The 25,367-nt window shown below is 50.5% G+C and overlaps 1 protein-coding gene across 2 annotated transcripts in view; it reads right to left on the reverse strand.

The window, feature by feature from the left end:
- LOC144732209 (mitochondrial intermediate peptidase-like) overlaps positions 1 to 22,620 on the reverse strand; it is a 53,840-nt gene extending 31,220 nt beyond the window's left edge. The window contains exons 1-10 of one of the 2 annotated variants that reach the window (XM_078613602.1): positions 21,778 to 22,620; positions 9,374 to 9,547; positions 8,870 to 8,958; positions 7,789 to 7,875; positions 6,733 to 6,796; positions 5,235 to 5,417; positions 4,523 to 4,679; positions 3,180 to 3,228; positions 2,861 to 2,921; positions 1,083 to 1,135 (exon numbers count right to left, since the gene is read on the reverse strand). In XM_078613602.1, the coding sequence (XP_078469728.1) occupies positions 1,083 to 1,135; positions 2,861 to 2,921; positions 3,180 to 3,228; positions 4,523 to 4,679; positions 5,235 to 5,417; positions 6,733 to 6,796; positions 7,789 to 7,875; positions 8,870 to 8,958; positions 9,374 to 9,547; positions 21,778 to 21,915 (1,055 nt within the window). In that variant the 5' untranslated portion in view covers positions 21,916 to 22,620. The remainder of the gene's footprint in view (positions 1 to 1,082; positions 1,136 to 2,860; positions 2,922 to 3,179; positions 3,229 to 4,522; positions 4,680 to 5,234; positions 5,418 to 6,732; positions 6,797 to 7,788; positions 7,876 to 8,869; positions 8,959 to 9,373; positions 9,548 to 21,777) is intronic. The other variant, XM_078613601.1, reaches the window with a different exon arrangement.
- Positions 22,621 to 25,367: the final 2,747 nt, after the last annotated feature.

The following is a 25,367-nucleotide window of genomic DNA, read 5'->3' on the forward strand; positions in this document are numbered from 1 at the left end:
CTCCGGATCACGTGTCTACGGGGTCAACTAGAGTGCCATGGCCCAGCACAACTCTGTCTCTGGACTGACACTCTCCCGCTCCCCCTTGTGGGAGCCCGCATTACACGCTATACGTGGTGCCCGCACTATCCCAGCGCTCACCAAGCCCCGCTAGGGCTGGTACTACACACATCTACGGGGTGTACGTGATGACGGTGCATCGCACGCCGTGCTATAGTAAAGCCGGCATCAACCCACCCAGTGCTGTCCGCGACATAGGAACATCGCACGCCACGACCCTCCCGGGCTGGCACCATACAGTGACATCCCTGATGTCACTACATATCTTATATATTTATATAGGCCAGTCCCCGACTTACGAACGGGTTCTGTTCCTGAGAACGATTCGTAAGTCGAACGGTTCGTAAGTAGGAACCCAATGAAGCTGATTGTAATTACCAGCGAAACGTCGTACTCAAATTTTTAAATGCTGTTGATTCTCTCTTCAACACACCGGTGGGCTAAAGAAGTGAATTATTTTGTCCTTTGAAAAACATGACACATTTTTTACTGTTTGGCTGTGACGGGTGGTGGAGGGTTACGACACATTTATAAATAACGCGATCTGACCCAAAAACCTATATTATGAATATTGGTCGTGAAAGCCTACGTGCTAAAAGAAACACAATAATGCACTGTATTTAAATGCACATATGATTAGTGTTATAAAATGTGTTATGGTTCAACAAAAATGGGAAGCATTAAACTCATAAGAAGAATACTGGCATTTGCATGTAATACCGTAAATAGTTCCACGGTTCGGTTCGCAAGCGCGAGTTCATGTTCGTAAGTCAGACGGTTAAAAAATATATATCTTATGGAAGCTCATTCGTAAGTGTGCATGTGAACACCAGGACAAAAAGGCCTTGTAGCCCACAGAGGCCTCCTACCCCACCCTACTGTAGGTGATGGGTAAACGCGTGTTTGTGCGGACAATTTCATCAACACTTATCTAAGCTTTTCAATTTCCGGTCACTGCATTTTGGTTCCAGTATTAACAAAATATAATTCAAAGGTGTAATTAGCTCGCGTGGAAACTCTACCTCTCTGCTCTTAAGACACCGCTGTAGTATGGGTGATCCCACGGCATTAATTCCTAAAAGAAAGGAAAGATTTTGTCAAAAGGATCTCCAAACAACCTCGATTTACATCACACAACTTGACATCTCAACTCAGTTTTTGACGTGTGGACGGAAAGTGTACGACAGCATCCAAGAGAGAATATCGGTGATGAAAACACCGGTGCATGTGAATGGCACAGGGAGGTATTTAAATCACATTCAGTCTTGTTGCAAGAGAGACCTAGTTACAAGCGACAAGTGTGCATTTTGATGTTGTCTACATTTTAAAATGAAAAGGAGTGTGTTCACAAGGTTGCAACTTTTTGTACCACAATCACAAGTCCGTAACCGAGCAGCAGGACTCTTCAAGTATATGTTGTCGATATTGAAAAATACAAAGATGTTTTACGTGATCAGATCACTGGGACGCGCAGATCTTATACGAATTGAGAAGAGCCGCCTGACCTCGGGTGTGTCTTACTTTCGAGGACCCCTCTCTCCACTTACGCAGTCCAATGTCTCTCATCCACCCTGCCCTACAACTCCATCAGCTCTCCCTCTCTCCAGCACGTCCTCCCTTTCTGAACGTGTTGTGCCGCCCCCCCGACACCCACCCAATGGGTTCTATGTCCGTCCCTCTCTCCGCAGGCATCTGCCATTCCTTATACTTTCCAATACCAGTGCTATCCTGAGCCAGTCAATAAATGTTTGGCTCTTGGTCTTAAGGCTTTGATTTTATCCTCTACTCCACTACCCTGTAAACAAAGGTTGAATGCCGAGATCCCTGGCCTAAACTAATGCTGACAAAAACCCTTTACAATCCTGAGCAACATGTCTCCAAGGCTTACAGCAGCATAATGGCCTAGAATTCAGCATTCAACCGAGCTACCAGGGTAGAGGAATAGAGAATGAAGGCAATTCTAGCTCTTTTGATTACCGGCAAAACGTCACAGTACTTGAATTGTAAATATTGTCGGTTTACCCTCCAACACACTGGTGTGCTGAACTAGTGACTAATTGGCATGTTTTGCTTATGTCACAAACTTCACTAATTGGCTGTGTCGGGTGGTGGTGGGTTTAATAACACATTTTATTTACGCGATCTAACCCAAAAAAAAAAAGATTTTGGCCCACAACTGTTCAGTGTTTCTCTACTTGAGAATAAGTGTCAGAAATATGTAACAAAACTATATTCTTGGTTCTTTCGGTAAAGTCACGTAGAAGGGAAATACAATTTTATTGTTTTATATTTATATTATTTTATTATTTCCCTTCTACGTGACTTTACCGAAAGAACCAAAAATATGAATCCCTGCAGTCAAGAAAGCTTTAAATCAAAATGTAACAAAACTGTTTATTATAAAGTGGTGTCAGTCCACTGCTGGATGAAGGCCTCCCTGTGCCATGTCGGTCACAGGATTTTTTTTACCGTACTTCACCACGCTGGTCAGTGTGAGTTGATGAAGGCAGGGGAGGGGGGGGATTTAACTTGGGTCACCGCCGGGTTCACAGCACTGCTCCAGCCCCTTCGCAGCACGTCCAATGGGCACGAGAGCACACGGATGTGCAAGAGATTATTCATATCTTTGATAAATGGGGGATCGTGTGCCCTTCTCACAAACCCCGCCAGGCTCCTATGCGGGCATCGCAACAGAACCAAACGTTTGATTTTGCTCAAGGCTTCACCGGCAGCCCGAGCCGTGATCGTGGTGCATTGTGGCGCGACGCAAGGTGAGACGTGGGTGCCCCGAACGACTTACGCCGCTGCCCGGGTGTAGTTTCGCTTGCGTGCCCCTCATCATTTCGTAATCGTTCCGCGTTCTGAGAGCGAAAGTTGGAGCGACGTCAGGACGTGTAGAGCGATGTTCATGTAACGATGACGCTTTATACGTTTAACAGGAATGTCGAACAAAAATTCAAATCCATTTGCAACACAGCATTTTCTGTGATAAAACTGTGCACTGTAAACACTGCCCCACAGATTATAAGGGACAATACGCTCACTATCCCAATGCCTTTGTTATTAGTCCTCCATCATCGCCATCGTCGTCGAATTGTAACAATGAAGTTGGAACTCACTTGTCTTGAAGTCGCGTGGACAGCTTCCCCAGAAAGTCGGTCACATTTTCTGAAGGACACAAGGAAATGGCCATTTGTAAGAGAGATACCCTGAGGCAATTGATGTCTGACAACACCGAGCGATGCAATTACAGCAACCAAAACAAGCTGGAGGAAAATCAAAACACGGCCACTCAATCGTAATTGCTCAGAAGTAAAACTGCAATGTTTTCAGTGGAAAAGGGGTGGACTTTCAATGTGATTTGATGTTCAGTTTTGCCGAGAGTAAACGAGTGAAATTAGTTTAATGGAAAACAACATAAAGATACAGGGCATGTATTGGAAGTGTTACAATTGACGAGTGTAGCTGTTGTTAGGTTTTTATTTTCCTCTCGGTGAGAAAAGACAAAGTGTTGTCGTCATGTACGCTCACCTAGTGCGCACAATACAAAAGCGAGAAACCGAGGTTCTTATCAGGTACTCTCAGCATTTTCTCTGGATGGGCTCGATCAGTGACGGAGTGGCCAAAATGGCCGCATGAACATATGCATCGGAGATTCGGCTCACCAGGAACACCACCATTAATGAGCTTAGTGCTATTTTTGTCTTGACAACACTGAAGGGATTTGTAAACTTAGTGCAGACACTAGGATATATTTTGTGCTTATGTATCGCACCATACGTAGAGAACCGTGCTAATCAGAGATGATTATATTAGATGGATGGACAACTGCCCAAAGTTGTGATACATTTGGATCATTGTAAATAAGATTGGGGAGACTTTCATCCAGCAGTGACTAGATCATACCTGATGATGATGAATTGGGACTTGCTATTTGATGTGGTGATCATGATGCTTATTTTTTATATATTTGCTTCGTCTTTCATTAACATTGCATCTCAGTATCGCTGAGGAACCACAAAGCTGGAAGGTGCCAATAATTTCCCAACCTCTGCGGTCCTCTATATGTTAAGATATTTTCAGCCAATTTATGTATGTGGGAGAAAAATGTAGCACCTGGAAAAAAACCCATGCATGTATGGGGCAACATTCTCTCCTATACAGAATAGATTATATTAGTCCACACTTTGCTGTACTGCCTTCTCCTGGCCCTCGCTGCTGCTCCCTCCACGGTGCTGGATTACAGGCAGCCACGTGCAGCAGAGCGTATAGCTGATTTAACACAATCTCTAGTACACCCAAACGCACTGTTTGCATTGTGGGTTTTGGTACTGGCTTTTAGGCAGAGACGGTAATCACAAAACGGCGACGAGTTCAATCGCAACCGCTTCTGCCGTGCCCCGCTGCGTATTTACAAAGGGACGAGTCAGCGCTGAGTGGTGGAGGGGGTGGCGGAAGTCACCGGGCGTGCGCGCCATGGTGCCCCGCAGGGCCCGGTGAGCGTAGCTCTCGTATCCCACTAGCCGGGCCATGCGGTGTCGGCATGAGAGCAGCGCGTCCAGCCTCGCCAGCTGCGCCTCGTTGGGATACAAGAAGATCCGGTATGCGGCCTCTCGCACCTGTGGTGGTGACACACGTCACTCCCTCTTAAAGTATTACGAGAAAATTACAATGACCGTCGTCACAAAAACACACATTGATGGGAAAAAAAGTCCAAACACAGAGTAAAATGCACTACATTTAGGCTGCAAGGGACCAAAGAAAATGTTTTTTCATGGACCATGAACCAATGCATAACGGTATTCAGTATTACTGAATACTGAATACCGTTACCAATGGCAAAAAACCCTTTTATAATACCAGGTTTCTCTCACGTTTGGTCGGCCTGAAAATCTAAAGGTTCCCCGTGATCTGCGTTAAATTATGGACAAAATCAAACAATACCACTGCCACGTATTCTGCTATATGCTTGTGTTCTCAAATGTCAGTGATACACCCTGGGTATAGCTTGGGTATGCAATGTCAAGTGAGTAATTTTTTTTACATTTCATTTACATGTGGGTGCATTTTGAAGAGGCTGCTAAATTATTTCAGATTTACTGTGCTGCTAATAATTTAAGATTTACCAAAAGGTTACACAATCGACAAAAGGTCACGTTCGACTAAAGGCATACCAGGTGATCTGGAGAGTCGGAGTACAAGCCGTTGATGTAAACATAGTTCCCCTGAAGCGAGAAGCACCGATGCAGGTGGGGCGGCAGCGCACGCATGTCCACGCGGTTTGGCGTGTGGGTCCCCGTCAGGAATTCGCTGTTTAAATCCAGGAGGTCGACGTGAAGTCCAACCACCTCTTGGCGCTGCAGGAGAGAGGAATGCAAGACAACGCATTTAGCTTCGTTTTAAGCAATGTGTGAAAAAAATCCATCCTATAAAACCTTTGTGATTAGAATAATATTAAATGCAATCTATAACGTGCACGTATTTTGTGAATTTGATGCAATGTTCGATCAAGAATTCAAAGGCGTGAAGCCAGAGTTCAAAGTCCTTCATATGCCAGCCTGAACAGGTGAGAGCCTTGAGCTTCTGCTTGAATTTGGCTGCGTTTTTGCAGTGCAAGAGAGTTTGTGCCGCTACGGGCAAATTGCCGCTCATCCAATAATAGCAATCACAGAAACTACTGCATGAAGGTCTCCCCACAATGTGTAATGGTTTATGTAGGAGTTGTGTGTGACTATACTTCACCACTCTGGTCAGCGCAGGCTAGCTGTATTGCAGTTAGATCAGTCATTAAAGGCTCGCCTCTAGCTACGCTAATCATTGTATGTGAGATGCCGACATTCTCTACCCTTTGGGCTATGCTACTCCATGTATATGTAGTGAGTCCAAATGAGTCGCAGACGTTCTTAGAGGCAACACATTTATTATACCAACACGTAATACACAAAGGGGTAACTGCCCCTTTACCAGATACAGCCTAGGGTGGTGACCACCCAACTAACTACATTATACGGAGGAGTTACAGCTACGAAGGGTCGGACCCTCACTCGGGTCCCGGCCACGTGTTGATGCCTTGTAGAGCTTCCAGTTTTGTAGACGTCGAGCTTCCAGCTTGTAGAACGAAGCGACCCCGGTCCCTCTCAGGGACCCACCTTATATCCTCCCGGGTCGGGGCTGGCTCCGCCCAGGCCCCGCCCGTCTTCTCGAGCGTTCTAGCTCCCTCTTGATCCCTTTCAAGAGCTCTCCCTGGACACGTGATCACCCCCTAGCCCCCTCACCTGGGGCCCTCTCTGTGAACACTCCGGATCACGTGTCTACGGGGTCAACTAGAGTGCCATGGCCCGGGGCAACCCTGTCCCTGGGCTGACACTCTCCCGCTCCCCCTTGTGGGAGGCCGCACTACATGCTATGCGTGGTGCTCGCGCTATCCAAGCGCTCACCAAGCTCCGCTAGGGCTGGTACTACACCCATCTACAAGGTGTACGCGATGACGGTGCATCGGACGCCGTGCTATAGTAAAGCCGGCATCACACAGCAACCCACCCAGTGCTGTCCGCAACGTAGGAACATTGCACGCCACGACCCTCCCGGGCCGGCAGCATACAGTGACATCCCCGATATCATGGCATATAAAACCATCCGCCAACACTAAAATACTAGACTGAAGCCACTCACCTTTTCTTTATCGAGGTGGATTCCACTGATTTCAAAGTCAAAAAGGAAGAGCTCTGCCACTCTTCTGTAAAAGGAAGGCAGACAGAAGTTTGATTCCATCTGTGAATGTTAGCCACTCTATGCAAATTACATAAAAGGGGGTAGCTACTTCCTCCACCGTTTAAGGCTCCACCATGAACATAGGGGGTCAGCGCTCCCCACCCCCGCACCAAAGTGTTGTTTGGACATAGAGGTTCGCCCTTCTCCGAGACCTCACGGAAATACTCAGCAAACCTGTGGACCTGAGCCCGGGGGGTGACCGATTGGATGGACATTCTTCCCCTTCAAGATGGTGGTGCATTCCTACAGGTGCGAAGACGAATATCGAAATGATGCAAAACTATTTACAGGGTAGATGGAGGTGAAAGGCTGAGGCCACACATACGAGAAAGGACGGATGCTGTCAGCGACATAAGTGTGGATTGAGGCCACGCAAATCAGCTAGTGGTATTAATAAAATGATGATGTATTTGGGAAACGGAAGATGTAAATCAGGGTATTACTGTAATAGGAAAGCTTTTCAGTTGAGATATTATTGAAACTCAAAAATTATTTTAGTTGACAATCACACAAACTCATTGGTGCTGGCCAAACATTCCAATCCAGGGCCCTGTTTTTGGACTCTGTGCGGCTATCCTGGGTAAATAAGTAACGTGTTAATTCAGCATTATATTCAACATATTTCTTGTGACATGTTTTTTACTATTTCATATGGAACTTTAACGTAAGAGGAATGACGAGTGTACGACAAGAAATGGAATGAGACAAGGTAAACGAGATGGGAAAGACATTAAAATCACACCGGTAGTGTTGGGAGAGGTGAGAGCTAAGACATGGGCAGACAAAGATGCCAGAGAGATTGAGGTAGAGGTACAGAAGGAAGAGGAAAGCAGAGATGTGAAAACAGGAGCACCGATGTGTACATTGCAACAAAGAAGCTTTGTTATGTATCACTACAGAAGTGAAGGATGACCATTTATGTGTAAACCCCGATGACAAGCTTAATTTTAACCTTGCCTTGTTTCATGATCCAAGGAATTTGCAATATTCTTATCATCCAGAACGTTTCGGAGAGACTTGTAAAGATCCACATTCGTGTTCAGCCTACAAATATCGTGTTAAACAACCGTGAAAAGCAACAGGGTGTTAATATTAATAATACTTTACAATATTCATATACGAGTGACCGTAAGTCAGTTTATATTAACCTTGTTATATTTTAGGTTTACATACTAAATAAACGTTCACAAGTGTAACTATCAATGACAACATATTGAGTGTAGCCTCATACACAATGCTTTCACCAATATAAGAATAGGTTTTCCCCTTTCTGGCAATAAAACAGGTATTAAGATGTTAAAACACCAAACTGAAACCTTTGCAAGGAATCATGTCTGTATTAACCACAGTATATGCATTGCCTTTGAAACAGTGTTAGACCAGAGGATGCCAAAAGGCGAACAGTACAAAGACAATGCACTATCAGGACATTGAGAGCTCGGGGTGAACAGCTACATGATGGGACCTTCATGGGACCTCCTTTGCTAGTATCAAAATATAATATTCTTCATGTGACCTCCTTTGCCAGTATCAACATATAAGAATATTTTTATATTAAAAAATAATATTATATTTTGATACTGGCAAAGGAGGTCCCATGATGCTCTCACCAATGTTTGACACTCGGCATGTATGTTTATGCCAGGCAAGCATGGAAATGGCTGCATGATGCACAAATGTTAAGGGAGCATTAACACTCTACGAAGCCACATGGCTCAGCACTAGAGTGAACAGCTCGCAATCAGACGGTTGCTAGTTCAAATCCTAGCTGAGACTTGACTCGCCCCATCAACCCTTTGGGGTCGATAAAATAACTACTACTTTGTGGGGAAGTCCACAGGAGTTTTCCTATGCCAAGACTTGCCCCTGGCATAAGGAAGTGGAATTTCCACCACTGGCATAGGGCTGTAAACAGAAGATGAAAGCACCAATGTCTCAATGCTCATTTGAGGACATTGCATTGGCTTGACTTTTACGTGAATCAACACATGTCATGTCTTAATCCCAAGCATCGTAACGTGGAGAGAACATCGCTCACTTCTCCACCACAGTGCCTATGGTCATGCAGGCCTCGTCCGCCGCGTCTCGGTACTCAGCGCTGGGATGAGCAACACGAACAAAATCGGCCTGAAAAAGAATTACACAAGGTGAATGTTTAGTCAATGTTTGCATGGACAGAGGTGGCCCATTGTAACTTTGAGGATGATAAAGTGGAAAGTAACAGTGCTTGTGCAATGGAAAGAATTAAGAAACAGAATGCATTGTGTTGGGTAATTAACACAGTCACGTGAAAACCAGCCAGGTGGCTCAGCGGCAGAGCGAGCGACTCGCAACAAGAATGTTGCAAGTTAAAATCCTGGTTAGGGGTTGATTCGGCCCATCATCCTCTCCAGGGTCAATAAATTGGGTAACCACTTTGTGGGGATTAACTCACACCTACCATATGCATGATACATGTCCACCACTGGCTCAGGGCTGTAAAACAGATGAGCGCCGCCTCAATGCTCATTTGAGCGCACATCGACTTGTGAATTCCTCTCACCAGATCAGCGACTTGGCAGAGGCTGTCGGAGAGCTTGTCAAAGATTTGCACAACGCGAGGACCTGGCGGGGCACGGCATGCATCCTCCACCAGTCGTTCGGTGGCCGCCAGTGCTTCCCGCTGGGCAATGCGGAACCCGGAAGGAGAGCTCAGCTCGGGAACCCCAAAGAGACCCTCACACATAGGAACACGCCACACAACGTATCACGTTATGCTTCATCACTAAAAAAAATGACATTTTATTTTACCAAGTAAGGCCCACTGAGCTATACAGCTCTTTTTCCAGAAGTGACCCGGCCACAAATGATAGCTTAACGAAGTGGCTTATGTTAAAATGTATTGCAGACAAATACGAGACTCACATTTATAACATAACTGGTGAGAGCTGGGTTAGCTTTAACAACACACAGACACAGAGCTTTAGTAATTAACTGCCTCAACTTTGATCACATAGAATAATAACGTGACTGTAGTCGAAGATGGCCTAGCCTACCCAGGAGTCTTAAAGAATGATGATAATTGAGCAAAACAGAGAAATTTCACAGTACCGTACTGTATAAACTATATACTATATGTATTTATACTGGTAGGAACGAAGTGGACCAGACTACCAATAGATTAATGTGTCCGTCCGTCCGTCCGTGTATCAACATCGCCCCCTACTACAAACACTTGGCATGACCCTGTCCGACAAGATGGCCGCCCGCTCCCCCTGCGATCTGTCAACTAAACAAGATGGCCGTCGCTTCCGGTGCCTCACAGCGAAACTTTAAACTTCGCTTCAAAATTACTTTACTGAAACGCAGCACGTTTTTAAAAAAAATTACTTTACTGAAACGCAGCACGTTTTTTTAACACAGAGACAAGAAACATTTATTAACACAGAGACGAGATACATTTAATCGCCTTATTTGTGCACGAAAAGCACGGCGCGAGGCCTAGTGCGGCAGGCTTCGCGAGGCCTAGTGCGGCAGGCTTATTAACACAGAGACGAGATACATTTAATCGCCTTATTTGTGCACAAAAAGCGCGGCTTCGCGAGGCCTACTGCAGAGGCTTCGTGAGGCCTAGTGCAGAAGGCTTCGCTAAGTCTACTGCAGAAGGCTTCGCTAAGTCTACTGCAGAGAAGGCTTCCGGAGGCCTAGTGCAGTAGGCTTCGCGAGGCCTAGTGCGGCAGGCTTCGCGAGGCATAGTGCGGGAGGCTTATTAATATTGATCGACTGACTATGGGCGAACTCATTTATTCTGGTGGGTGAAGTGGCAGGGAGGGGTGGAGGAGGAATTGATGATAAAAACAAACTTGCACCATCGCTACAGCTGCCGCGACGAGAGATGTAGGAGGAGAAGCGGCGACCGCTGCCTTGCAGGTGAGAGGTGCGTGTGTGTGTGCGCGTGTGTGCGCGCGTGTGTGTGCGTTCGTGTGTGTATATGTGTGAGTGTGTGCGTGTGTGTATGCGCGTGTGTGTGTGTGTGCGTGTGTGTTTGCGTGCGTGCGTGTGTATGCGCGTGTGTGTGCGTGTCTGTGTGTGTGCGTGTCCGGCCCACTTGAGCGGCGTGATGAATGGGCGCTATTGGGCTTCGGATCGTTATTCACGGCGAACTGGAAGCGTAGCAACACAACTTCATTACGTGTGTGTGTGCGTGCGTGCATGTGTGTGTACGTGTGTGTGTGTGTGCGTGCGGTGTGTGTGCGTGTGTGCGTGTGTACGTGTATGTGCGCGTGTGTGCGCGTGTGTGTGCGGTCGATATCCCTGTACCGGTATTAGTAGCCCACCCCGCAGGGTCCTGTTTAATACTGGTAGGAACGAAGTGGACCAGCCTACAATAGATTATATCGTCCGTCCGTCCGTGTAGCAACATCGCCCCCTACTGCAAACACTTGGCATGACCCTACAAAAACCTTTAGACTCAGTGACGCTTTCCTGGCTAAACAAGTGTAACATTCCCTTATAATTCCCTGAGATAGCTTTTAATTAAAACATTTAAATTACAAATTAACTCACAGCGGCCTTCCTGGCTAAACAAGTGTAACATTCCCTTAGAATTCCCTGAGATAGCTTTTAATTAAAACATTTAAATAACAAATTCACTCACAGTGGCCAAAAGCCTACAGCTAGGCCTAAAGCCTAGAACTAGGCCTCAAACTCTCCCTTCGTATTGTAGCCCCGCGTGTGTGAAAGGGAGTTCATGTTTAACAATGTTACATTCCCTGTTGTTTTTTAATAGAAACATTTACATTTAAAGCTTTTACATAAATAATTAAAAATTTTAAATTAAAAATTTACTCACAGCGGCCTAAAGCCTAGAATTAGGCCTCAAACTCTCCCTTCGTATCGTCCGATTAGGTGTAGCAACATCGCCCCCTACTGCTAACACTTGGCAAGACCCTTTCGACTCAGTGGAGCTTTCCTGGCTAAACAAGTGTATTAATACATTATGTTTATATTCTTTGGTTATTCGTTCCTACCAGCCCACCCCACATGGTCCTGTTTACAATACTGTATTGCACAGTAAAATGAAAAGTAAAAAAACAAGGTAAATTCTTAGCCTACCTATATGAACAGCAATGTAATAGAAAGTTTTTTTAGGAAACAATCCTATCTGCTATAAAAACTTTTAACATGCATTGAACGTATCGTATCTTGGTAACCCTAAAATGAAATCGCTAAAGCTACGTATCATACATGTATTGAACGTATCGTAACGTATCATATTGTACTGTACTCACCAAGATTCGTACCTCGTACGCTGCTGCGTTTGCCTGCCGCGCGAAATTTAAAATATTTCTAAATTTTGTCGTATCGCTATCGCCATCGTAAGATCGAAATATCGTAAGTCGGACCATCGTAACTTGGAGACTATCTGAAAAGGACCACAGAGCTCAGCAAAGTATTGGTGCCAGTTCTGTGGTTTTCTATGCCTGTGTGTGAAAACCGTGTGTCTTATAAACGATGCAGTGTTTTAAGATGCAAGTTTCACGATGCAATATAAAATTAAAACTATTGATATTCGTGCCCCTTCTCAACTCCGATGCCAGTCTTTAAGGAGACGTTAAAACGTATGTGTCAATGTTCTAATACAGAGCACGGCATTCCAGAATACGTACACAGTGGGGAGTTGAGTATGGGGTACCCAAATGTTGTGACAAGATCACGTTATGTCAAAATCAATATAGTCTCTGGACAATCACTATGTACCTCTGGGTGAAGCCACACATACCCGGCACGTATAAACCCTGCCACGTCTAGCACATGTGCGCACCCATAGACTCGGGGTTCACACTTTGCACCTTCACGGGATAACTGCACTTTGATGAAAAAGATGAGCATGTTTGTTTAACACGTAGGCTTTCGCGACCAATATCATCCATAATTCAGGTTTTGTTGGGTTAGATCGCATAAATATATAAATGTGTCGTTAAACCCGTCTCCACCCGACACAGTCAATTAGTTAGGTTTGTCACGTAAACAGAACATGCCAATCCGTTACTAGTGTAGTGGTGATACGCGCTGGGGTAGGGATCGGGTGCCAGCGCGTAGTGATTGGCTGTGTGTGTGGTGACGCGCGCTGACGGTGAAGGATCAGGGGTCAGCGCGGGGTCGTGGGTTATGTGGTGCTGATTGGCTGTGTGCCGGTGACGCGCTTGAGAGGGAGTGATCGGGTGGCAGCGCGGCGTGATTGGTTGACGAGTGGAAACACGCGCTGGGGGAAAACGGATCGTAGAGATAGCGCGTCGTGATTGGTTAACTAAGGAGCGATGCTCACGTCGAGGTCCGCATCCGCTCCGTCTCCCGTGAGGAGGGACTATATAAGGTGATGCACACAGGCGTACGGGGAGAGTGTAACCAGCGAAGACTGAAGACGGAGAGGAAGAGATAGGGCCCTGTGGTACCCAGTCCCGCTGTCCTGTGGGGACCGGGACTCTGTGTAACCCAGAGGCGGAGTGTAGGGTGAGCATGCAGTATGAGCATGCAGCGTGTGTAGCCAGAGGCATAGGGTCTACACGAGACGAGTGATGCGTGTGTAGCCAGAGGCATAGGGTCTACACGAGACGAGTGATGCGTGTGTAGCCAGAGGCATAGGGTCTACACGAGACGAGTGATGCGCGGGTAGCCAGAGGCATCGAGTCTACACGAGCTAAGGGAAGTGTGGAGTCAGAAGAATAGAGACCACACGTTGTATCGTGACAAGTAGTCAGAAGAATAGAGACCACACGTTGTATCGTGACAAGTCAAGATTTAATAAAAAAGTGTGTTACCCGTCAAGGAGTTTCCTGCCGTCATTTCCAATACTTCAACTGGCGTCAGAAGTGAAACAGTCTTCCAAGCATGGATACAAGGAAGACCAGTCGGACCCACGGGATTGACCGCGAGGATAACCTTGACGACTCGGGCCAGCTGCCATCGGGGGGTGAGGACGAAGAATGGCCCACGCTGCAGGATCCGCCGACGGCGCCAGGCGAGCGACTGGGGACCGATGCCGTGCTCCGCGAGGCGCACTCCCATCTGGCGGAGCTGCTGCTCGCCGCCGCGTCCATCCTGGCGGAAATCAGCTCGTCGGCAGGAGCGGGGACGGCGGCGGACATTCTACAGGGTCGCCCCGCTGATTCCCGCCAAAATGACTTGGCGATTCCCGCCATTTCATCTGCGCCGACTTTTGGCGGGAACGGCGACCGCCACGTGGCGGCGGTTCTCCAAGCGCGCCCGCTTACGTCATCAACGCGCGCTGCGGACCGCCATCAGACACCCGCCACTGGGGCCGCCATCTTACACACCGACGGGGCGGCGGAAAGGAACCACGAGGCAGAGGACGACTTCATTTTTCAACAGCGCCTTCCCGCATTGTCAGCCTTCAAGGCGGAAGGCGGGGACTGGGGCCAATTTCAGCGCAGGTTTTTGGCGCATCAGGAGATGTCTGCCTGGTCCGACGCTACGGCACTGCGGGCACTGCCTGCCATGTTGGACGACAACGCGCTCGCGGCCTTCATGTCCGCACGGAGGTCGGACCGCTCCACGCTTAAGGCAGTGCTGGGTCTCATGGCCAAGGTCTACGGACCTCCCTTGGCGTGTCGCCATCATTTTTATGCAAGGCGGAAGGCGGACACGGAGACCGCGCTCGCCTATCGCACGGCGTTGCTGGCTCTCGCCGATGCCGCATTCCCTCGTATGGACGAGGAGGGCCAAGATGCGATGGTTTTGGAGCAGCTGCTTAAGTTGGCGCAGGATCTGGGGGTCCCCATCAACACGGCCGACGAGATCGATATTTCTTCCTTGCGGGTCGCTACGAGTATACAAGCGCACGAGGTCCTTCAACGCAAACAGGGGGTCGTCTGCAACGCTGCCGTGGCCTCAGCTCCGGGTCCGGTGATCACCGAACCCCAAGTCGTCAGCCCACGAGAGGAGGCGTTCACCGCGGGACGACCAGGGGACTGGAGGTCGGGGGGTCGTTCGCCTCTGCGATCGGCCCGCAAGCTGGAGCAACCGAGATCTCCGACGACCCTCATCACGTGTTATAACTGCGGCCTCCGGGGCCACGTGGCGTCCGGTTGCCGCGCTCCACGTCAGCGCGCCATGGGATCTCGGCTGGACGACGACCAAGGCCCCAAGTCATCCCTACAAACCCCGGCAAGTCGCGGCACCTCACATGCTCGGCCTACATACTCGACACGCATGGGCCGTCGCGGTGCGGCGGAGGAGGGCCGGTTAGGGTTCGGGGATTCGGTTCGGCGAGGGGGGTTCGGCCGGGACCGGGGAGACATTGAATGGTCGGAGTTGGGGCACAGAATTGTGGCTGCTTCAGCGGGTTCATCCGTCGTTACGGGATCTATTGATGGGGTCGAGGTCAGGGTGTTAGTGGACACGGGGGCGTCGGCGACTATTATATCGGACCTCATTTACAACATTCTCCCCGTCCAATGCCGTCCGCTGCTCCCAGTGGATGTGCCATTTTACGCCGCTAATGGCGGATCGTTGGGCATTATCGGTCAGATTAGGGCGTCCATTTGCATTGGAGATATCAAATTGTCGGGACCCGTTTTCGTTTCGTCTTCTTTGGCGGTTCCTTGTCTATTGGGCACTGATTTTTTGGCTAAAATGCCCATTAAAATTCTCATCGATCAGCGTTGCATTGAACTACCATCGGGTCGCCGTATTTCATTTTTGACGAACCCTACTGAAATTCGGACGGCGTGCGCTACGATACAAGCGTTGGCGACACAGACCGTGCACGTGCCCCCGGGTTCACAGATGTTAATTCCCCTCCGGTTGCGGAAACCATGGGTGGGGGGGACTTCGGAACAAGGCATGCTTTTGGGTCCTTCTAACAGGGCTGTCGGGGGGGTCGATTTGTCGGTGGCTCACACTTTGGTTCGGGCTGACAAGGATCCGTTTGTGATGGTTTTAAACGCTGGGTCGCGGCCAGCCGTCATTCAGCAGGGCACCGTGCTGGCTCACGCGGCACGGGTCCCTGCGGATGAGCGGCTGGTTGCGCAGGTTGATCCGAGCCCCACGCAGAACATTGAACCGAGGGAGGACCTTGAATGGGTCCATTCGCTGTGCGCGGACTCGGACGATTTGTCAGCGGTACAGTTGGGTGCGCTGCGCGAGTTGCTAATGGAATTTTCTGATGTGTTCAGTAAACATAAGTATGACATTGGGTGCACGGATTTGTTACGCCACATTGACACGGGCGATGCGGCACCGGTCAGGCTAAATCCCTTCCGACTGAGTCCTGCTGAGAAGGAACATGTTCAGTCGGCCGTTAACGATATGCTAGAAGCCGACATTATTTCGCCTTCCTCCAGTCCTTGGGGAGCACCTATTGTGCTGGTTAAGAAGCAGGACGGGTCCTTGCGATTTTGCGTAGATTTCCGTCGCCTGAATAAGATCTCTGTGGCTGACGCGTATCCGCTCCCCAGGATGGACGAGTCCCTCGATGCATTGTCTGGTGCGCGATATTTTTCGACTCTTGATTTATTATCGGGATTCTGGCAGTTGCCACTCGACGAAGAGTCTAAACCTAAGACAGCATTTCGGACTCCAGGGGGCCTGTTCCAGTTTAACCGGTTACCCATGGGACTTCACTCCTCTCCAGCGACGTTTCAGCGCCTTATGGAGTTGGTTTTGTCGGGCTTGCAATGGGATACGTGCTTGATTTACCTTGACGATGTCATTGTTTTCAGTAAAACATTTGAGGAACACCTCCAGCGATTGAGAGGGGTGTTCTTACGAATGCGATCAGCTAAATTAAAATTTAAACCGGCCAAATGCCACCTTTTTCGTAAGTCCGTTAGATACTTGGGTCACATTGTCGACTTTTCGGGGATCTCTACCGATCCCGCGAAGACGGACTGTGTCAGTTCATGGCCGACACCCACGTCAGTTTCGGACGTGCGCAGTTTCATCGGTTTTGCTTCGTATTACCGCCGATTCGTTGAGCACTTCGCCACTATTGCAAAACCCTTGCACGCTCTAACGGCGAAAGGAGTGAAGTTCCGATGGGGACCGGAGGAGGAGGCCGCGTTCTGCTCCCTCCGGGACGCCTTGGTGGGTGCCCACCCTTGCGCTATCCGGATTTTGCGAGTCCCTTCTTGCTAGATACGGATGCTAGCAACACGGGCATTGGGGGGGTGCTATCCCAAGTCGTTGGGGGAGTCGAAAGGGTGGTCGCTTATGGTAGCAGGGTGTTGTCACCGGCGGAGCAGCGCTACTGCGTCACCCGTCGCGAACTGCTTGCCATTGTTTTTTTTGTACAACAATTCAGACCGTATCTCTATGGTCGTCACTTTACGGTCCGGACGGACCACGCGGCGCTACAGTATTCATTGAGGGTCGCCCAACCCTCGGGCCAATTGTCACGGTGGTTGGAAGTCCTCCAGGACTATCAGTTCACGACTACATACCGTAAGGGGTTGCGACACACAAATGCCGATGCCCTGTCGCGATTGTTGCCTTGTCAGAAATGTGCGTGTCTATCGGGATCGGCGCGCTGTAAACCGCCGGTTGTCGAAGATATGGGGGCATTGGCTGCGACCGCGGGCGCACCAATCGGGGATGTCCCCGCTACCTCTCAGGATCAGGACTCGCTGCTCTCACTGTCGCTGAGTGAGTGGGGCCATCTCCAAATGGCGGACAGCTCCCTGCTGGCATTGCGCCGCAGGGTGGGGGGTCCCAAAGAGGACCAGGAGCGGACTGGCTCCTACGTACATAAACAAGGCATGTTAATGAGATGGGACAGTTTGTCCCGGCGGCACGCACTTGTGGTGCCTTCCGCTGTGAGGGGGAAAGTTGTTTTGGCCGCACACGAACGCCTCTTGCATTTGGGAGTAAACAAAACGCTTGCCCTGCTTCAGCGTGACTATTATTGGCCGGGGATGGGGAGTGACGTGGTGAATATTCTGAAGGGATGCGTTGAGTGCGCCAGGCGAAAACCACCGCCCGTGGCAGCTAATCCACCGCTGCAATCTATTCAAGTCTCGCGCACTAACGAGCTCGTTGCTCTCGATATTCTGGGGCCCTTTTCAGTCACGCCTAGGGGTAATAAGTACCTGTTGGTGGGGGTCGAATATTTTACCCGGTGGCCTATGGCGTGGCCACTCGCCAACCAGTCGGCGGCGGCTGTGACGGACGCCTTTGTCCAGGGCTACGTCCTGGACAAGGGGGCTCCCGAACGCTTGCTGACCGACCAAGGGAAACATTTTTCAAGTAAATTGCTGCAAGAGGTGTGCGATCTGTTGGGTACTAAGAAGGTGCGTACCTCCCCGTACCACCCGCAGACGGACGGGATGGTGGAGAGACTCCACAAGACTTTGACTTCCATGCTGTGCCAGCAGGTGTGTGAGGCACATGTTGATTGGGACCTGCAGGTCCCGGGGGTCCTCCCGCGTATAGAATGGCCCCCCATGCAGCGACGGGATTTTCCCCATTCTATCTGATGTACGGTCGGGAAGCTGACCCGCCCATGGAAACGCAGCTTGGCCTGTCCACACCACGAACTAATTCAAAATTGGCAGAACATATTAAATTTAATATTCATAAGCTGACAGAGGCAAGGGAGGCCGCACGGCTTAATTCGCGGGCTCGCCAAATTGCAAACGAGCGGTTGCGTGCACGGAAGGTGTCCGTGCACGACTGGAAACCAGGTGACAGGGCCTGGCTGCATTGCCCTCAGGCACCTTTGGCTACGTCGCCTAAATTGTTGAAGCCATGGCGGGGACCCGTGGAGGTCGTGCGTGTCGCACGCCCCCAGTGCGTTCAGATAAAATGGGGAAAGCGACGGTGGTACGTCCACCCCTCCCGACTGAAACCTTTCTCGCCTCCATATGGCCTCCCCTTGTGTCGTAAGGGCCGAGCATGTGACGTGACCGACGACCCAAAGGGGGAAATGTCTCTGCCTGATCCTCACATGGTTCCGCCTGATCTCCTCCCAGGTGTCTCGGAACTGACAGCTGCCGACCACCGGCGGCCGGATCTTCGCGGCGGGGCCGGTCCTTTCAGGGCCGATCCGCGCCGTCTAGAGCAGCCGGAGCCACCGGACGGTCGTCAGCGTCCCGTCCCATATGACGGACCGGCCAGACGGACTCGCGCCAGGTCGCGCTACTTTTTATGACCTACCATGTGAGGAGTCGAGGAAGCTAGAGCGCCTCGTCACTGCGTTTAGTCACGGAGACGCTGGGCGCGTTCATTTTCTGGAAATCGCTTTTATTGTGTTGTTCGTCGGGCTGTACATAGCTTCTTATCGAGGTGTTGTGTGTGTTGTTGTTGACTTTTCTTGTGTTAGTTGTCAATTTGTACATAGGTTGCTGTTGTGTTGTTGTTGTTGCGTTACGGGGCACACTGGGGGGTGGGGTTTTTGTTGTATTAACGTTGTGTTGTGTTGTTGGTTAGCAGCCGGGCCGGCTGCGAGCTATGTGGGAGGGGGTGATGTAGTGGTGATACGCGCTGGGGTAGGGATCGGGTGCCAGCGCGTAGTGATTGGCTGTGTGTGTGGTGACGCGCGCTGACGGTGAAGGATCAGGGGTCAGCGCGGGGTCGTGGGTTATGTGGTGCTGATTGGCTGTGTGCCGGTGACGCGCTTGAGAGGGAGTGATCGGGTGGCAGCGCGGCGTGATTGGTTGACGAGTGGAAACACGCGCTGGGGGAAAACGGATCGTAGAGATAGCGCGTCGTGATTGGTTAACTAAGGAGCGATGCTCACGTCGAGGTCCGCATCCGCTCCGTCTCCCGTGAGGAGGGACTATATAAGGTGATGCACACAGGCGTACGGGGAGAGTGTAACCAGCGAAGACTGAAGACGGAGAGGAAGAGATAGGGCCCTGTGGTACCCAGTCCCGCTGTCCTGTGGGGACCGGGACTCTGTGTAACCCAGAGGCGGAGTGTAGGGTGAGCATGCAGTGTGAGCATGCAGCGTGTGTAGCCAGAGGCATAGGGTCTACACGAGACGAGTGATGCGTGTGTAGCCAGAGGCATAGGGTCTACACGAGACGAGTGATGCGTGTGTAGCCAGAGGCATAGGGTCTACACGAGACGAGTGATGCGCGGGTAGCCAGAGGCATCGAGTCTACACGAGCTAAGGGAAGTGTGTAGTCAGAAGAATAGAGACCACACGTTGTATCGTGACAAGTCAAGATTTAATAAAAAGTGTGTTACCCGTCAAGGAGTTTCCTGCCGTCATTTCCAATACTTCACTAGTACATTACACTGGTGTGTTGGATAGCAAATCTGGCTGTCCCCTGTAATTACTGGCGAAACGTCGTACTCCGATTGTAAATTTTGTAGCTTTGCTTTCCAACACACTGGTGTGCTGCACTAGTAACGAATTGGCATGTTATGTTTACGTGACAAACCATACTAATTTGCTGTGTCGGGTGGTGGCGGGGTTAACGACACATTTACGCAATGTAACCTAAAAAAAACTGTATTATGGAAGAGCATGTTTGCATGTTTTCCCACAAGTATGTGTAGTTAATGCAGCTGTATGCCTTGCAAAAGGTACTATTTGGTGTTTAAACATCTTAACATTTGTTTATTGCCAGCAAGGGTAAAACCTTTAATTATTTATCATCCAGTACTGGCAAAAAGGTCCCATAGATATAACTGCATTATCCCTCTGGGAATGCGTTGAGAGTTCTTCCGACACGGATAACTCACGACGCCCGAGTCTTCCCCTCCATCTGTAGAGGATGTCCGAGCCATCCTCACACACTCGCACCACACAGACACTTACTCTCCGCACTCAACATCGCACACACTAGTCACACGCACGGGAATACACGAGACGGGGGTCACGGGTTAAGGGCACTGACGTCAACACGCACGCGGCGCGCCAGACAGAGATGTGGATTCGGAAGCGTTTGAAGGGCGCGGTGAATCGCGTGTTCGGGGTTGGTTTGAGGAACGAGTGTGGCTGTGCTTGGAAGAATAAAGAAGTGCTTATCAGTCTTCGACTCCTCTTCACATCGGATGTCACCCAACCACACTCCCCAGTCAGTATATTTCTCACTCCAAACATCAGTATTTATTGCAGGTCTGTCGACTGAAACGTCAAGGTCTTTACCCTTTGTAAGAAGATACCTATGTTTAACGCATTATTTTAGGAACGCGTTCGCCGCAGATGCGACACTACACCTGAAATACCCAGAGTTCGTGAAGTCATCGCTAGAGGTCGTAAGGTCACCGCCAAAGGCCGTCATGAAGTGGGTTCACCGCGAGGGGGGGGATCACCGCAAGTGGGGGGGGGGGGTCACTACTAGTGGGGGGGGTCACCGCTAGGGGGAGGGGGGATCACCGCTAGTGGGGGGGGGGTCACCGCTAGGGGGGGGGGTCACTACTAGTGGGGGGGGGTCACTACTAGTGGGGGGGTGGTCACCGCTAGGGGGGGGGGTCACTACTAGTGGGGGGGTCACCGCTAGGGGGGGTCACTACTAGTGGGGGGGGGGGTCACTACTAGTGGGGGGGGGGTCACCGCTAGGGGGGGGGTCACTACTAATGGGGGGGGGGGTCACCGCTAGGGGGGGGTCACTACTAGTGGGGGGGGGGGGTCACTACTAGTGGGGGGGGGGGGGTCACCGCTAGTGGGGGGGGTCACTACTAGTGGGGGGGGTCACCGCTAGGGGGGTCACTACTAGTGGGGGGGTCACCGCTAGTGGGGGGGGTCACTACTAGTGGGGGGGGGGTCACCGCTAGGGGGGGGTCACTACTAGTGGGGGGGGTCACCGCTAGTGGGGGGGGTCACTACTAGTGGGGGGGAGGGTCACCGCTAGGGGGGGGGTCACTACTAGTGGGGGGGTCACCGCTAGTGGGGGGGGTCACTACTAGTGGGGGGGGGTCACCGCTAGGGGGGGGTCACCGCTAGGGGGGTTGGTCACCACCAGCACCACGGGATCACGGGGTGAGGGCTTTGGGTACCTGGGTCCCTGCTCCCGGCTTCTCCGCGCTCCGCTGCTGCCGCGCGTTGAACGCGGCGCCCACGGGCGACCACGTGGAGACGGCGCGGGCCGCACGCGGGCCCAGCGCGGCCCTGGGCAGTAGCAACAGAGGCAACATCGCAGCTCCCCGCCCCGCCTCTCCCTTTCTACGCGCCCCTTGCCCTCTCCACCTGCCGAGACTCCCCGCCTCCTCGCGTCGCTGTCCCCTCGTCTCCCTTGGCTAACACAGCGGCACCATCGCAGCTCCCTCTTCGCGTCTCTCAACAAACTCTCGACCGCAACAGCGTCTTCCCTCGCGAGTTCCAACTATCTTACACGACACAGCTCAAGCTACGCTGACAAAGACCCCACTGTGGGCGGCCTGTGCTGTTAGCGAGCACCTATTAGAGCCGTGCCGACAACGCACTCCGCCTCAAAACCACGACTCCCTTCCCCTCTGTCTCCAGCAGCTCGCACTGTACTCAGGGCGAGTGAGATTATTCAGAGTTCAGGACAAGTGGGGTAATTCAGAGTTCAGGGCAAGTGGGGTAATTCAGAGTTCAGGGCAAGTGGGGTAATTCAGAGTTCAGGGCGAGTGTGGTAATTCAGAGTTCAGGGCGAGTGGGGTAATTCAGAGTTCAGGGCGAGTGGGGTAATTCAGAGTTCAGGGCAAGTGGGGTAGTTCAGAGTTCAGGCCAATGGGGTAATTCAGAGTTCAGGGCGAGTGTGGTAATTCAGAGTTCAGGGCGAGTGGGGTAATTCAGAGTTCAGGGCGAGTGGGGTAATTCAGAGTTCAGGGCAAGTGGGGTAGTTCAGAGTTCAGGCCAATGGGGTAATTCAGAGTTCAGGGCAAGTGGGGTAATTCAGAGTTCAGGGCAAGTGGGGTTATTTATGGTTCAGGGCAAGTGGGGTAATTCAGAGTTCAGGGCAAGTGGGGTAATTCAGAGTTCAGGGCAAGTGGGGTAGTTCAGAGTTCAGGGCAAGTGGGGTAATTCAGAGTTCAGGGCAAGTGGGGTTATTTATGGTTCAGGGCAAGTGGGGTAATTCAGAGTTCAGGGCAAGTGGGGTAATTCAGAGTTCAGGGCGAGTGGGGGCAATTCAGAGTTCAGGGCGAGTGGGGTAATTCAGAGTTCAGGGCAAGTGGGGTAATTCAGAGTTCAGGGCAAGTGGGGTTATTCATGGATCAGGGCAAGTGGGGTAATTCAGAGTTCAGGGCGAGTGGGGTAATTCAGAGTTCAGGGCGAGTGGGGTAATTCAGAGTTCAGGGCGAGTGGGGTAATTCAGAGTTCAGGGCAAGTGGGGTTATTTATGGTTCAGGGCAAGTGGGGTAATTCAGAGTTCAGGGCAAGTGGGGTAATTCAGAGTTCAGGGCAAGTGGGGTAGTTCAGAGTTCAGGCCAGTGGGGTATTTCAGAGTTCAGGGAAAGTGGGGTAATTCAGAGTTCAGGGCGAGTGGGGGCAATTCAGAGTTCAGGGCGAGTGGGGTAATTCAGAGTTCAGGGCAAGTGGGGTAATTCAGAGTTCAGGGCAAGTGGGGTAATTCAGATTTCAGGGCAAGTGGGGTAGTTCAGAGTTCAGGGCAAGTGGGGTAGTTCAGAGTTCAGGGCAGGTGGGGTAGTTCAGAGTTCAGGGCAAGTGGGGTAATTCAGAGTTTAGGGCAAGTGGGGTAATTCAGAGTTCAGGGCAAGTGGGGTAATTCAGAGTTCAGGGCAAGTGGGGTAATTCAGAGTTCAGGGCGAGTGGGGTAATTCAGAGTTCAGAGCGAGTTGGGTAATTCAGAGTTCAGGGCAAGTGGGGTTATTTATGGTTCAGGGCAAGTGGGGTAATTCAGAGTTCAGGGCAAGTGGGGTAATTCAGATTTCAGGGCAAGTGGGGTAATTCAGATTTCAGGGCAAGTGGGGTAATTCAGAGTTCAGGGCAAGTGGGGTAATTCAGAGTTCAGGGCAAGTGGGGTAATTCAGAGTTCAGGGCAAGTGGTGTAGTTCAGAGTTCAGGGCAAGTGGGGTAATTCAGAGTTCAGGGCAAGTGGGGTAATTCAGAGTTCAGGGCAAGTGGGGTAGTTCAGAGTTCAGGGCAAGTGGGGTAATTCAGAGTTCAGGGCAAGTGGAGTAGTTCAGAGTTCAGGGCAGGTGGGGTAGTTCAGAGTTCAGGGCAAGTGGGGTAATTCAGAGTTCAGGGCGAGTGGGGTTATTCATGGCTCAGGGCAAGTGGGGTTATTTATGGTTCAGGGCAAGTGGGGTAATTCAGAGTTCAGGGCAAGTGGGGTAATTCAGATTTCAGGGCAAGTGGGGTAATTCAGAGTTCAGGGCAAGTGGGGTAATTCAGAGTTCAGGGCGAGTGGGGTAATTCAGAGTTCAGAGCGAGTTGGGTAATTCAGAGTTCAGGGCAAGTGGGGTAATTCAGAGTTCAGGGCAAGTGGGGTAATTCAGATTTCAGGGCAAGTGGGGTAATTCAGATTTCAGGGCAAGTGGGGTAATTCAGAGTTCAGGGCAGGTGGGGTAGTTCAGAGTTCAGGGCAAGTGGGGTAATTCAGAGTTTAGGGCAAGTGGGGTAATTCAGAGTTCAGGGCAAGTGGGGTAATTCAGAGTTCAGGGCAAGTGGGGTAATTCAGAGTTCAGGGCGAGTGGGGTAATTCAGAGTTCAGAGCGAGTTGGGTAATTCAGAGTTCAGGGCAAGTGGGGTTATTTATGGTTCAGGGCAAGTGGGGTAATTCAGAGTTCAGGGCAAGTGGGGTAATTCAGATTTCAGGGCAAGTGGGGTAATTCAGATTTCAGGGCAAGTGGGGTAATTCAGAGTTCAGGGCAAGTGGGGTAATTCAGAGTTCAGGGCAAGTGGGGTAATTCAGAGTTCAGGGCAAGTGGGGTAATTCAGAGTTCAGGGCAAGTGGTGTAGTTCAGAGTTCAGGGCAAGTGGGGTAATTCAGAGTTCAGGGCAAGTGGGGTAATTCAGAGTTCAGGGCAAGTGGGGTAGTTCAGAGTTCAGGGCAAGTGGGGTAATTCAGAGTTCAGGGCAAGTGGAGTAGTTCAGAGTTCAGGGCGAGTGGGGTTATTCATGGCTCAGGGCAAGTGGGGTTATTTATGGTTCAGGGCAAGTGGGGTAATTCAGAGTTCAGGGCAAGTGGGGTAATTCAGATTTCAGGGCAAGTGGGGTAATTCAGAGTTCAGGGCAAGTGGGGTAATTCAGAGTTCAGGGCGAGTGGGGTAATTCAGAGTTCAGAGCGAGTTGGGTAATTCAGAGTTCAGGGCAAGTGGGGTAATTCAGAGTTCAGGGCAAGTGGGGTAATTCAGATTTCAGGGCAAGTGGGGTAATTCAGATTTCAGGGCAAGTGGGGTAATTCAGAGTTCAGGGCAAGTGGGGTAATTCAGATTTCAGGGCAAGTGGGGTAATTCAGAGTTCAGGGCAAGTGGTGTAGTTCAGAGTTCAGGGCAAGTGGGGTAATTCAGAGTTCAGGGCAAGTGGGGTAATTCAGAGTTCAGGGCAAGTGGGGTAGTTCAGAGTTCAGGGCGAGTGGGGTAATTCAGAGTTCAGGGCAAGTGGGGTAGTTCAGAGTTCAGGCCAATGGGGTAATTCAGAGTTCAGGGCAAGTGGGGTA

Source organism: Lampetra planeri, chromosome 41 (assembly GCF_965212315.1).
Source record: "Lampetra planeri chromosome 41, kcLamPlan1.2.h2, whole genome shotgun sequence".
Classification (NCBI taxonomy): Eukaryota; Metazoa; Chordata; class Hyperoartia; order Petromyzontiformes; family Petromyzontidae; genus Lampetra; species Lampetra planeri.